Genomic DNA, 15,632 nt, shown 5'->3' on the forward strand with positions numbered 1-15,632 from the left:
AGAGCAAGTGTATATTGTATTACGTGGTCCTACATCATGTGATAATGAACCACCACACAATTGAAATAAATAAGAGAGGAAGGATCTTAAGTGCACAGTGCTGGCAGAATGCCTTGCCAAGAGAGCACAGGAGAAAGAAGGAAGAAGAGAGTTGAGAAGTCTGTATTCATTCTCTAAACTTTCCAGCTAGTTCAGTGTTGAATTATGTTAATATTTTGATAGGAGCTTCCAAACATACTACTTTTTATTTTGAAAAAATTTATAATGTATTTATAAATTATAAATGTTATTTTTTTTTAGGATATGAGTGGTTGAAGTGTGACTTCCACTACTATGAAATGTGTTGTAGTTTAGGAAATATTGTATTTTTCTTATATAAAATTATATTGCACAACACGCTATATAGTAATTATTATAAATATAAGAGATGGCTATTGCAACATGCTACACAGATAAAGTCATATCTGATTGGTCAAAGTGTCTTCTTTTTTTTTTATGGCTCGACAATATGTCCTTTTCCACACAATGATTTTTCTGTCATTGAAGCAGCCAATGATTCTGGTTTTTCCCAAGCCTTTTTGGCATGGAAACAACAAGATCAACTCATCCTTAGCACCCTCCTCTCCTCTTTGTCCATATACGTGCTCCATCTTGTGGTAGCTTGCCCAACATCTGCAAGTGTATAGAGCACATTAGAACATGCTCTTGCATCTTCGTCAAACTCCCGAATCATGCAATTACATGGCTGTCTTCAGGATCTTTGCCAAGATGATGGTTCTGTCATCACTTATATGTAGAAAGCTAAGTGGTTCTTTGATGAACCTGTTGTTGCAGGTCGCCTCATCTCTCTCACAAACTTTAATTTATATGTTTTTGGGGGTCTCTATAGTGATTTCGTGACCTTGTTACAAGTTTGTTAACAAAAGCTAACCCTTTTCCATATTTTGAACTCTAGAACCACTTATCCACTCATGAATTTTTACATCGAAGCTCTCTTCCATTCAGTTTCATAGTTGCACCGCTGCTACCAACACTTACACAACCTTTTTTTACCTTTGCTACCCAACGGGTTTTTTTCAGGATTTAATGGCAATAGTTCTTCCTCCCAACAAGGTAAAGGAAGATGTAATGGCTGGCGCAATGCCCGCCCCTCTGCCTAGTACAGTGGCAATGATTCCAAAGGAGGTAACAACAAAAATAACTGGCAGTAGCATCGAAATTAGCAGTAAAACAAATCCAATGTTGGACAATGGGAGCTCCAGCTAAAGTGTTAGCTCTACAACATGTTTGGACATTCCGCACAGTAGTGCTCTCAGCTTGTGCACAATAGGTATCAAGCATCGGCTAATCTCTCTTTCAATAACTCTTCAGCAACAAAAAATTATGTTATGTGGTTTCCTGACATCGATATAAATCAGCATGTTACTATAGATATTGCTGGTATGACACACGCAGAACCCTATCTTGGTAATGATCAATTACGTATTGGTGATGGTAAAGGATTTGCCATATCTAATATAGCCTATTATATCTTATATACCCCTAACCGAGTCTTTACCTTTTCTAATATATTGCATGTGTCGGAAATTAATAAAAAAGACTCTTATCTGTTCAACAATTTTGTTGTGAAAACTGTGTTTTTTTTTTAATTTCACTCTTCTATTTTCTATGTTGGGTAGTTCTACTTTCTGGTCAGAGTAAAAATGGCTTCTATGACCTTTTAGAGTCTTTGGCCATGTTTCTGCCTCAAGCTTTTTTGTCTATTAGCCTATCCACTTTTGTTGATGTTTGATATCGTTAACTCAGTCACCCCAGCTTTTGGGTTTTAAGTCTCTTAATGTCAAATAAAAAGGTCACTTGTACCCCCTGTACTTTAAATTTTCAGTGTCAAGCATGTTCGTTAAGAAAATCATCGCATCTTTTATTAGGACCTATAGGTCATAAAACATCTGCTCTAGTTGAATTAATTTTTAGTGATGTTTAAGGCCTTGCCCCTATTTCATCTTTTAATGGTTTCTAATATTTTGTAATCTTTGTGGATGCGCACATATAATTTTTTTGATTTATCCTCTTGGTGCAAAATCTAATGTGTTTGATGTGTTTAATCAATTTTAAGTTTTGGTGGAACAACAATTCTTTTACAAAATAAAATCAGTTCAAACTGACTAGGGTGGTGAATATCATAAATTAAATTCCTTCTTCAAAACTGTTAGTATTCATCATCGTATAATATATCCACACACACATGAGAAGAATGATATTGTTGAGCATCATCACCTTCATATCATTGAAACTGGTTTTACATTACTTGGACATTGTAAAGCATCCTTAAAGTTCTAAAATTATGGGTTTGAAACCATGGTATATTTTATTACTCGTATGTCGATACTAGTCTAACCAAAAAAATATATGTTTAAGTGTTTGTTCCATCAAACACCTGATTATAGTTTCTTACACACTTTTGGATGTTTGTGTTTTCCTTTTCTTCGCCCATATAATGCTCATGAGTTAGATTTTCATTTTACTCCATATGTGTTTTTAGGGTATAGCTCTTGTCATCTAGGATATCACTATCTTAACTTGTCTTCTAATTATGTTTACATATCCCGTCATTTCTGTTTTCATAAACAATCTTTTCCCTTTTTTGAACCTGCACATGCTTCTGCCACCTTTGACTCTAACCTTAACCAGCCCTTTTCTCCTATCTTCCTACCTTAACACACTTTACATTAGGGGTGTTCAAAAAAATCGAAAAACCGATTAAACCGAGAAAACCGAAAAAACCGAACCGAAAAAAAAATTGATTAAACCGATTAAAATTTTGAAAAAACCAGCCGGTTCGGTTCGGTTTCAGTTTTATAACCAAAAAACGGAAAAACCAAACTGAACCGAACCGAACTGAAATCAGAAAAAAAACCGAGCCAAACCAGAAAAACCGAGCCAAAACCGAGAAAACCGAGCCAAAACCGAGAAAAACCGAGCCAAACCAATTCGAACTGGTTTTTCCCTTAAAAACCGAACCTAACCGAACCGAAATCGGTCGGTTTGACCCGGTTTCGGTTTTTTTTTTTCAAATTTTTTTTTTCTGGTTTGGTTACTTTTTTTGATAAAAACCGAACCGAACCGAAAATGAACACCCCTACTTTACATCCACCAAAACACCTTCATCCTTGTTTAAATAGGTCCCCTTACCTCCAATCACCACTATGTATATTGATCATTTTGCAGGTTCACGTTCTGTAGCTCCAGACAGCACAACCACTAGGTTTGTTGTGCCTTCTTTTTCTCCCTCTACTATGCCCTCTATTATGCCTTCAGCTACACCTTCTGATAAGCAATCTGACTCACTATCTAGGCATTCATCTTCCTCACAATGTCCTACTCTATCTCTGCCAGTTTTATACCTCTGTGTTGATCTCTTCAGCTACTCCCTCCCACAGCAACCCACACAAGATAGGTCTACTATGCTAGTAGTCTTTCACCAGCACCATATGATGTTGCATCCCTGACAGCACAGGTTTGCCAACCTAAGCTCTATTCCTTCATTGTAGCCACACTCACAAGTAATATGTTCCTATGATCACGAACCTTTTCAAAGATGCTAACTAGTTTTTATGCTTGCAGTTTGCTATGAGATTTGAAATTATAGCCTTACATGCCAATCACACTTGGTCTTTGGTTCCGTTTGAACCTTCCATGAATGTTACGAGCTGTTATTAGGTTCACAAAATCAAGTAACAGGCCGATGGTGCTATTGATTGCTACAAGGCGTGCTTGGTTACGCGTAGTTTCACTCAACAAGAGGGCATTGACTACTCCAAATCCTTCATTTCTATTGTTAAATCGACTATTGTTAGGCTTGTTCTTGCCATTATTGTATCTAATCATTGGTAGATTCATCAACCTGATGTACATAATGCCTTCCTCAATTGTTCACTTCAAGAGGTTGTTTATATGCAACAACCTACGGGTTTTCTTGACCTTGCTATACCCATACATGTTTTTTGCTTTCACAAGTCCCTTTATGGTTTATAACAAGCTCCACGGGCTTGGTACACATGCTGAGTGACTTTCTTCTGTCGATTGGCTTTCACGCTTCCAAGGATGATACCTCTTTATTTATTCTGACTATGAATCATGATATCTTCTTGTCTATGTAGATGGCATTCTTCTCACTGGTAATAATTCTACTCTACTTTGTCGCCTTATTAGTTTATTAAGTTTAGAGTTTAAAATTTGAGATATGGGATATGCTCACCATTTTTTAAGAATTGAGGTCACTCTCACTAGCATAAGGCTTATGCTTAGTCAACACAAATATGCTCTTGATATTCTTAATCGGGCTGGTATGTCATCTTATGAGATGGTTGATACACCGACCTCTGTTTCAAAGGTTAGTCTACAACCTAGTAGTTTATACTCAGATCCCACTTATTATTAGCAAATTGTTAGAGCTCTTTAGTATCTGACATTTACTAGACCAAACATCTGCTATATTGTCAACAAAGTCTGTTAGTTTATGCATGTGCCTATTGAAAGCAATTACGCTACTGTCAAACATATTTTATGGTATGTAAAAGGTATGTCCTCTTTTAGCCTTCAACTTACTCGAGGCTCTTCCTTATCATTGCATGGTTTTACTAATGCTGACTGGGCGGGAAGTATTAATCATTGAAAATCTACTAGTGACTACATCGTCTTTCTTGGCACCACTCCCATCTCATAGAAATCTGGTAAGCAACGCACTATTGCTCGCTCCTTTGCTGAAGCAGAATATAAAGCTTTAGCTGATGGTACTGCTGAGGTTCTTTGGCTCTGTTATTTGCTTTAGATTTATGCTTTTCTTTTAGTTTTGTTACCACTATTTAGTGCGACAATTTGGGAGCTACTTATTTGTCTTTTAATTTGGTGTTTCATGCATGTGCCCAACATGTTGAGGTTGATTATCACTTTGTTCATGATAAAGTTGCCAAAAAAGAGATATAGATTCGCTCCATACCTTTCAAAGACCAATTAGCTGATGTTCTTACTAAGCCGCTTACTCACACTACATTTGCCTATTTACTATCCAAGTTTCATGTGAACCACCCAACTTCAGCTTAAGGAGGTGTATTATGGAATGTGTTGTAGTTTAGAAAAGATTATATTTTCTTTGTATAGAGTTATACTGTGTAATACACAGTAATTATTATATTTTGCCCTACTTATATAAATATTAGAGATGGCTACTGCATTACATAAACCACCTAAATTAATCATAAACCTTGTTTCAACTTTCACCTTTATAATATTTTAAGATTTATTATGAACTGTATTCAACTTATTTTATTTATCAAAATGATAAAGACATGGTAGACTGTGAAAGACTTTAATACACCTGATAATATTGGTGTAGTGTAAATTTTTTTATTTAAATTTATTTGTTGAGAAATAATTTCTTTATGATTTTATGTAAAAATCTATAAAATTAATAGTATTAGATTCAGGTATTATGTTTGAATCCATGGATGTAGCGAATTGGCTATGCCTGAGGAGCGATGAAAAAATTCCTTAGGCTTGACGCCCTCGAATAATGAGCGACAGACCCATCATATTGGCATGGCAGTGCGCCAAGCCTAAGCGCTAGGTCTAGTAGGCGCCAAACCCAACAACACCTGGGTCTGCCAAGCACTAGACTTAGCATGCCTTCACGGCAACATGTTTGTGATGACGCATGTCAGCCTAATATGCTCGAGAATGCAAAAAAAATTATACCTATATGTTTTTTTTATCCTATACTTTTTAAAAAAGATATATAAAAATATATTGATAAAATCTTAATTCACCACTAATTATAGTATCAGAGTTGTCTGAAAAAAATTGATCCAATATACAACCCTGAAGGAAAGCTAGTAATTAACACTTGAAATTCCAGAAACAACATGTTTGATTATGTGTCAATGTTAGAAAAAAGAACATGATTGGTTATAAAGATGGTTGCATTAACAAAACAATCATTGAAATGAAGTCGAGTGGTCTCCAATCCTGGGATTTGTCTGCAAAGCCTGAACAAGGACTCCAGAACTATGATGGCCACAATAGGGCATGTTTCATGGTAAAATGTGGGAGTCAGCTGAGCATAGGCATATGATAATGATCCTCCAAACCAGATTACAAGAAAAGGAGATGCAACTAAAGGATGCATCATTTTGGATCTATTAGGGGCATGTAGTTATGGAGCAATAAAATCACAGTGACAAAATGTTCCCACAAGTTTCACATTGCAACAGTGATATGATTATTGATGCTCAAAGACTTCATTGATTGATAAAATCAAGTGTACGTGTGTATCAGTGTATGGTCATCTTCTTGGACAATGGATGGTGGATTTGATATTTGATCCAAACAAAAAAAAAATTATGATTTGACTAAAAATTATTTTATAACCACGTCGTTGAGGATGTAATTATTTATGAGGGTTGGTGTGCGTATGACCCATTAAAGCTGGACATGGACCCCTATTCAAACTTTACACATGTTTGGATGCTGAGAAAAAGCAATAAGGTGCAGATCTTTTTTTTTCTTTATCAAAGATGACAGGACAGAAATGTCGAAGCATCTCTCTCAATAAATGACGACCGTAGGACATCAACTAACATTGACAAGTTATGATATTTTGAATCCTTCATACATTTTCGATATTTCCAAAAGATGAAAAATCGCGTAGTTTAGTGCATATATTATTTTTTTATGACTCTTTGGATGATGAAGTAGGATTGATCCATGTCAACTAGAGATCGCTGAACTCAAGAGATTACGTAAACAAAAGTGACAAGATATTCCTATAATTGAAATGACTTTAGAATATACATATATATAGTAGTAGTACTGCGTTTTGGCAGTTAATTTTGGTTAAAAAGAAGAGAAACAAAAAAATTAAATTCTTAAATCTTAAAATAACTACAATATTGTCTATGCCCCCATTTCCCCCTCTATATTGTATCGTTTATTTTCCATAAAATTATTGAAGTGGAAATTGGACTAAACCACATTCAGAAGGTAGGGATTGAAATCAATATAACGTAACAGAATTTCATTTTTTGAAGGTAAGATATTCTATAAAAAGAAAAGATTAGATTCGTTGAATTGTAAACACAAAGCTATAAAAAAGAAAAAAGGACTGGACGAGAAGGACGACCTTTAAATGTAATCGCGTGTGTATAATACCTTTGAATGTCATCAAAGAGAAGATCAAGTCCCTTTGATCCCCTCGTCATGATTGAATCAAAATTTGTTTTTGTTGAACTAGAAGACACTAGAGACCTGGTGGGATTGTCTAGTATTCAAGTCTTGATATGCATGTATAAATTTGTGACATGAACGAATTTGATTACTGATGTCTAAATAAGTTTAACTTTTTTGCTAGGCTCCCATTCATTTGGCTAGGTCCGGTGACTTTTTTGGCACCCTAACTTTATCATCTCAACAACATCGGTAAACCTGATCCCACTTTGAGCTGAACACAGCTGAAGATTCTCCAGAAATCATGTCCTTGAGGTGGTAATGGCACCGTTCTCACCAAACTAGACCTAACAATAGCGAAAAAGTTCGACAACAGATACTTCTCTAACCTTTAAGCAAGTGCAGGCCTACTCCAAAGTGATCAGGAGTTGTTTTCAACTCCAGAGACAACTTCATTGGAGCTGGTTAATCAATTTGGTGCCAACTAGACAACTTTCTTTGAAAGCTTTGTAGATTCCCTGATCAAGATGAGTCATGTAAGTTTTCTAACTGGGATAGAGACAGAAGTTAGAAATGATTTTCAAAATGTGAACAATATTTAATTATAATGTATTAAAGTTTGCCTTGATTATGTTTGCAAATTTTCGTGATTGATTGCTAGCTACTGAATTTGCGTTATCATTATATATTTATATTTAAAATTTAATTAAAAGAAGTTATCAATTTGTGTAATAATCTATGTAACTTTTTGCTAGGAAGAAGATATGGATTAGTAGCTAACGAATTTAAGCAAATGTTCAACTTCCTATTCCATTTGAAGATCTATATGAGCCACGTTTTTATACTAAAAGCTAGCAAGAAAAAGAAAACTAAGTTGCGTATAATTCCTTATGATTGGGCTAATTTCTTGATTCTTATGATTTAAGGAATGCGTAGGCAAACAACTAACTAGCTAGATGAGGTGAAATTGATTCACAACGCTACCTTTCCTCCTAACGTCGGACCATTCAACTTTTAAGAAGTTGAAATTTGATGTGGGCAGAATTTTGATAGTTCCTTGGTCTCGTGATTTTATTTCCAGAATCATAACTATGAATATTAATGGCTCCGTTTTTGCTATAGAAGTTACAGTTAGCCTTGTTTGGAGGTTAGTTCTTACTAGCTAAATGGACCGAGAGGTCGATTCCTTCAAATTGTGATTCAATTTCCTCCCTGAATGATTCGATCAAATCACCAGTGGATGTTGCTAAACAACTCTGTTCTGAGGAGCTGATGGAAGATAAAACAAATGGAGCAAGAACTGAAGTAATGAGTGGGACTGCTCAATAGAACAACGATATGGATATAAGAAGGTCTCTTATTATGATATTATGGATGAAAATGTTACGAATACTGCAAGAAATGGTAGAAGGGATATTCTAAAGGTTGATTATGTTGTTGAACTGCTTCCCACAAAGAGTGTTTTTGTGAGGAATCCTATCATCAGTTTACAAGTTGGCAGTGGCAAACCTTCCTGTCAAAAAACAATGGAGTCCAAATTATTGAAGTACAGTCAGAGGAAAATTTAATTGCAACAGGTGGGCTTTTCCCCAAATAATGTGAGAAGAAAGGGACTAGAGGAAAACACATTTTTAATTGTTCCAACTAACTCTCATGGCAACAATTATTTTCAAACCTGAAATGCTCAGAGCAGTGTACTCAAAACAACTTATCTGAATTCAGTCATTCTAATATTAATATAAAAATAAATTAAACTGTTTTTTTTAATATCAAAAATCCATATTTATAATGCCATATATTAAAATAAATAGAATAAAATTTTTATTTTTAAAATGTAGGTCAAAACTCTTTATAATATTACAAACTTATTGTAAGATTCATGTAATATATTAAAAAAAATGCCAAAGTATTTTATATTTTTTTAAAAAAAAGGCTTAAATAATTTTATGATTTTTAGTCACATGCAATAAGAAAAGAAAATATATTTTTTTTATTTTTTAGGTTTTATTTGACAAAAACTCATTTTTCTTAAAAAAAAAATAGATCTAAGGAGTGTTTGCCCAATACACCCTTAACAAAAAAAAAAAGAAAAAAGAAAAAAAAGAAGCTTTTTAACAAAAATATGACAAACCAAATAGGATCCTTAACCTTTGACCCAATTTTACCTAGTTATGTTGATCTAAAACTTCTTGTTCAATCATAAACAGAACAAAAAAATTCTATTTTGACTTAAAAACAACCTAAAAACAAAACTAAAACTAAAAAACTAAAAATTCTTTAAACATAACAAATCAAGCATAAAAAAATAAAGAATACTAAGAATATAAAAAAATATCAAACATGACCCAACAATATGGGTTCCAAAACAGACCAAATTTGGTCAAAACAAAATCATATATATGTTGAGAATTATGCAAGGATCAATAGTTTTTGAATTCTTATAAAAATACGTCATTTGGAGTTTTAATTTGGAATTGATAAATTTCAATTGAATCCATGTTCTTCTAATTTATTTTAATTGCATTCTTAATCACCTCCTAACTTTAAATTTTTTGTAAATTGACTCTTGCCAAACTCAATTTCCAGTCCCAAAGTTGACCATTATTTTCATTTTAATTTATGATTCTAAATTTGAGTATTTTAACTTTTAATTGACCAACAAACTTATAATTTTTTTTTAATTTGACTCCTAATTTGATCAATTTCAGCCTTTATATTCACACCTCTTTTTCAATTTGTATTTGATTTTGGATTTCTTTAATTAAGTTTTTAATTGTCCATCGAACTTCAATATTTAAATAATTAAGCCCCTAGTCTAACCTTATAAACTCTTAAAAACTTCAATTTAACTCCTAAACTTTAATTTCCTCCATTTAAAGCTTAATTTGACTTCAAAAATTATATTTTTTTTCAATTAAGCCCTCAATAAATTCAATTGAATCTTGAAGAACTTCAACTTAGTTCTTAAATATCCAATTTTGAATTTTTCTCTGTAAATTGATTTTTTTTCAATAAAGCTTTTATCGGTCAAAAACACACTGTTACATTTTTTAATTTAATATATTTTGATCTTCCTCAACCAGTTTTTAGGAATTTCTTGAGCATTCAGGTATATTTTTGATATATATCCAATTTTTTTCCTTTTTATTTTGTACTTTCTCTTCTTCTTTTTTCTTTTTTTTTTGTTTGTGTGTGTGTGGGGGGGGGGCATTTATAAATGCAACTTATTATTAACAATATATTTGTGACCATCCATTTAAATTCCAAATTATCTCATCTAGGGGGGGGGGGGGGGGGCATTTATAAATGCAACTTATTATTAACAATATATTTGCGACCATCCATTTAAATTCCAAATTATCTCATCTAGCTACTTCTACATCCTATTAAAAAAAGCAAGAAAAGAAACTCCTAATACCCAATGTCTTTTTAATCTCTCTGGCATATTATGGAAACTATTTATATGTGAATTGTTGTTTTATGTTTCTTAGCGCTTATTTATATGATTTTTTCTTAAAATAAAAAAAATAAATTCCTAAGATTTTCAAATTATAGTTTTAGGATCCCCATTTTTAGAGAATTACTTTAAACTGTTATCTTTTTGTCATATGTTAGACCTTTGTCTCCTTCTGGGTAAGGTATTAGGATCTTTAAGGCGCCAATGGAACTAAAATGAGTTGACTTCTTTAGTTTTTCTAGAAAAAGAATTCATTAATGTATGCATACATTGTAATGTAAGTGTATATATAGAAATAATTAAATGCAATGCGAATACACAAGAGAAGAAAAAATATATTTAAGAATAATTCTTCAAATAGTTGGTATATTTAATTTTAAAATGATATAGAAAAAAATAATAATTATTTTATTTCTTCTTTCTAAGAGGAGGTTACGTTATAAGTTACGTCCATCTCTTCTAGCAAAAAGTTACGTTACTTATTATTATGTAACCATCAATTCATCATGGTGTACATAGCTCGTGTATATGAAAACGATTATAATTTATGGTAACAAATTATTCAAATTCAGATGTATACTATTCAAAATACAAACAATGGGTCTTCTAAAATACATTGGATTTCCGGAATTATTCATCATTAATTTCACAAGATTTTCAAGAATAGGTATTATGGATCCAATGTTTTTTTTTTATATTATTATTATCGTAGGGATCCATCGGTTAATTGCATGCGATTTTTGGGAAGTTAATCATGGGTATTTCATATAGATTTGTTTTCCGTTTATAAACACAACTGAAAAAATAGTTATATTTTACCAGATTTACCAAGATTTTTAAAATATTTCTTAAAATATTTTTCAATTAATAAAATATTTCTTAAAAAAAATATTTTACCCAGATTAATTTGCTTAGAAAATCTTTTATCTAAAATATTTTCCTAGGGAATAGATACCGCTAATCAAGAATGTTTTAATTAGATTCTCAAAACAAAAGGTTTTAATCAGATTATCATTGATACTACTTATAATTTATTCAAATTTTTTATATTAACAATTTATTCAAATTCAGATTTATACTATTTAAAATAGAAACAACATTAGGGTCTTCTAGAAAAAACTGGAGAAATCAACTATAAATATAGAATCTCTGAACACCCTCTTCTTTATTCTTTCAAAGTATTATTTTAAAAATGGCTTCCAAGAAATTATTTCCTACTGCTATTCTCATGTTTAGTACTCTCCTTCTCGTGATTGGTAATCTACTTAAACTCCCCGCTAATATTTGTGTGTGTTATTTGATAATTATGAGATATGCCTTTGGTGACAATATTTTTTTATGTATGTATCGACAATATTGAAGGATACAAGTGCGGATATACCACCACTGATGGTTGCTATGCACCACGGGGCTGCTATAATACACTATGACCACCACATGGATCTAGGACAGGCACTTGTGTAGTTTTTGATAATCACACTCCTAGAGGACAGGTTCTTGCTGCGCCAATGCTGAAAAGGATCTGCCGCAATTAGGGACTCTCATTCCAATCCCATCACCACCACCTCCGAAGTGGCAAATTTCTTGAAAAAAAAAACATCATATATATGTTCAACAAGTTAGACAATAAATAATGAGTTGTTGTTCAATCAAAATTAGTGTTATTTATAAATCTCTTCCTTTCGAAAAAACTAAAAAAAAAAAAAAAAATTACTCTGTATGAACCAATGAATAATCCACGAGCCTCATGCTTTCTTGATCTCCGTATCTTTAAATTAAATTTTTGCATTGTTATAAAGGCGCACTACAATAGTATAATATAATTTTTTTTTTTGGTATTAAATTATAGGATTTCCCTATTATTATATATGTGTATAATAATATATATCACAATTAGAAACGATTATAAAAAATCACATTATATATATGCATTCAACGTCGTGATTATATAGGCACTAAACTATGTGATTCATCATCTTTTGGAAATATTGAAAATGTTGTCAATTTTGGTCGATTTAATTCGTTCGTTAATTAGTGGCAGGTCACGTTAATGCAAAATGTCAAAGCCTACCTGCATCTTTTTTAAAGTGATAAATTCTTTGCACCTACTTCTAACTCTTGCCGGAGAGCTAGTGATGCTTCAACAATATTTCTGTCCCGTCATCTTTTGATTAAAAAAATAAGATTTTGCATCACATTGCTTTTCTCAGCATCCAAACATGTGTGCGTAAGGTTTGAAGAGGGGTCCAAGTCCAACGTCCCCATTTCTAAAATTAAACTAAAAATGTATTTCAAATTAAATTGCCATTACCCAAAATAATGTTGTCTCAAAACATGAAAGCTGATGTGCTTTCATTTTATTGATTAATTGATAGACAATAGTGAATAATTCCAAGTGAAGAAATATCGTCTGTACAACTCACGAAAAACGGTACTTTGTCCCTCAAAAATCAAGATACTCTCATTTTACGATATGCTAATTAATTGTTGAAATAGATTCTTTGCTTGCATGTCCGAATACGTAAAATTTTTCATAGATTTTACAATAACTCCAAGACCAAAAAAAAATTCTACATGACATTGTTAAGTTGTAATGTCTATCAATTAATATTTCTCTCTTTTTTCACATGAAAAATGATCATATACGTTACACTTGCTTTTATCATCAAAGCAGTCTTTTTTCAGAATCAATAATTAATCATCACTTTTGTTTGAAACTTGTAGGCATATATTAGGTCACAAAGATTCTTATTGCTCCATAGCTTAAATGCCCTTAGATCCCAAGCAACACTTGATTAGTAATCGATCGATGGAAAGAGTATTTTCCTTCAAAATGATGGTAGATAAAGCCTTGCATCCTTTAGTTGCATCTCTTTTTTTTGTAATCTGGTTTGGAGGATCACTTCCCTGTGCCTATGCTCAGCTGACTCCCACATTCTACGATGGAACATGCCCGAATGTGAGCACCATCATTCGAGGAGTCCTTGTTCAGGCCATGCAGACGGATCCCAGGATTGGAGCCAGCCTCACTCGACTTCATTTCCATGATTGTTTTGTTGATGTAACCATCTGTATAACTAATTATGTTATTTTTCTAACGTTGTTGGATAATCATACATATTGTTTCTTGAACTTCAAGTGTTAATTACCAAGCTTGGTTCAGGGATGTGATGGCTCGATTCTTTTGGACAACACTGATAGTATAGAGAGTGAGAAAGAAGCTGCTCCAAATAATAATTCAGCAAGGGGTTTTGATGTTGTTGATAACATGAAGGCTGCTGTGGAGAATGCTTGCACTGGGATAGTTTCTTGTGCTGATATTCTCGCCATTGCAGCTGAAGAGTCTGTTCGTTTGGTATGTTAATGATTTCTCTTTCCTGTAACTTCTCAAACCTCAGTGAATTCGAAGAAAGAGGAGAAAGCAAAGAGATTTGTGTTTTTTGGTCAAATGATGGACTACTAATATGCTAATTTCTTTGAACGTAAAATTGAAAATGTGTTAATCTACGTGTCTTTGCTGCAGCTTCTTGTTTTTGGATACATTGTTGTTTGCTTCTTAAATTAAAGTTTGATCACAGGCAGGAGGGCCCTCATGGACAGTTCTTTTGGGAAGAAGAGACAGCTTAACAGCAAACAGAAGTGGTGCTAATTCTTCCATTCCGGCTCCCTCCGAGAGCCTTGCTGTTCTCAAATCCAAGTTTGCAGCCGTGGGCCTCAACACCAGTAGTGACCTGGTTGCCCTTTCAGGCATGTCTTCGCTAGCATTCTAGTGATCCATTTATTTCTTGTTGCAAGGTTAATTTGACGTGCACGTTTTTCAGGTGCTCACACATTTGGAAGAGCTCAATGTTTAAATTTCATCAGTAGATTGTATAATTTTAGTGGCAGTGGCAATCCTGATCCAACATTGAACACAACGTATCTAGCAGCACTTCAACAATTATGTCCTCAAGGTGGAAATCAGAGTGTTTTAGCAAATCTTGATCGCACTACACCCGATACTTTCGATGGCAACTATTTTTCCAATCTTCAAACCAATGAAGGCCTGCTTCAGAGTGATCAAGAGTTGTTCTCTACTACAGGTGCCGATACCATTTCCATTGTCAACAATTTTAGTAGTAATCAGACTGCATTCTTTGAAAGCTTTGTGGTGTCCATGATTAGAATGGGGAATATTAGCCCCTTAACTGGGACAGACGGAGAAATCAGATTGAATTGCAGAATAGTCAACAACTCAACTGGATCAAATGCTCTTCTGGTTAGCTCAATTTAAATGAGAAGACAAGATTGAGATCAAATAAATGTCTGTATGATATGCAGCTAGCTAGCATCTTGGAATGAAAGGGCTACATGAAGCAAGCCGGAGGCATACTTTTATGTATCTATATATATATGGTTCTCTATTTCAGTAGTTTACGCATGCTGCCTCCAAATCTGTGTCTGTTGCAATTCAGCTTTGAGAAGCATAGCCTCACGAGTTATAGATGCTCTGCTACTAGATAATGTTTAGTGCTCCCTAATGAATTCTCTCTTGTCATCATGGATCTTGCAACAATTCAAAAAGAAACTCATCAACAATAAAATGTCATGTCCCACCAAGAAAATTGAAAAATTTCAAAATGAATTGTTGATGAGGTCTCGTGAGTAGTGAACTGGCTATCCGAGGAAATTTTGTTTTATCTTTCGGGTGAAAGTGATGGAGATGAGGGGAAAAATGGGGCAAGACAAGGATGGATTGGCCTTTTACCGACATAGACAAGGACCCAATCCATTGGGTGATAATTAAGCTATCATAATAGTCCCTCAACTTTTAATAAATATTCGCTTTCAGCCTTTCGGTTCATAATTAAGCTATCATTTTTCTTAATTGGGTTCCTAAAGTATTAGATGCTCCTTAATGGCATTTAACACATTGAGAAACGTAGTAACCCAATTAAGAAAATTGATAGTTTGG

At 33.4% G+C, this 15,632-nt stretch overlaps 1 protein-coding gene across 1 annotated transcript; it reads left to right on the forward strand.

The window, feature by feature from the left end:
- The first annotated feature begins 13,279 nt into the window (after positions 1–13,279).
- On the forward strand, positions 13,280–15,218 carry LOC105126141 (peroxidase A2-like). Its single transcript, XM_011026899.1, has 4 exons — positions 13,280–13,739; positions 13,842–14,033; positions 14,257–14,425; positions 14,500–15,218. Exons 1-4 carry the CDS (start codon positions 13,446–13,448, stop codon positions 14,949–14,951), a joined length of 1,107 nt encoding a protein of 368 aa, XP_011025201.1. The 5' UTR covers positions 13,280–13,445; the 3' UTR covers positions 14,952–15,218.
- The last annotated feature ends 414 nt before the right edge of the window (positions 15,219–15,632 follow it).

Source organism: Populus euphratica, unplaced genomic scaffold, assembly GCF_000495115.2.
Source record: "Populus euphratica unplaced genomic scaffold, PopEup_1.0 scaffold75.1, whole genome shotgun sequence".
Lineage (NCBI taxonomy): Eukaryota > Viridiplantae > Streptophyta > Magnoliopsida > Malpighiales > Salicaceae > Populus > Populus euphratica.

Coding starts and splice junctions, on each gene's coding strand:
- LOC105126141 (XM_011026899.1), top strand. CDS start 13,446: ATGCCCTTAGATCCCAAGCAACACTTGATTAGTAATCGATCGATGGAA. Junction 14,034..14,256: donor CTGAAGAGTCTGTTCGTTTG/GTATGTTAATGA, acceptor GTTTGATCACAG/GCAGGAGGGCCCTCATGGAC. Junction 14,426..14,499: donor TGACCTGGTTGCCCTTTCAG/GCATGTCTTCGC, acceptor CACGTTTTTCAG/GTGCTCACACATTTGGAAGA.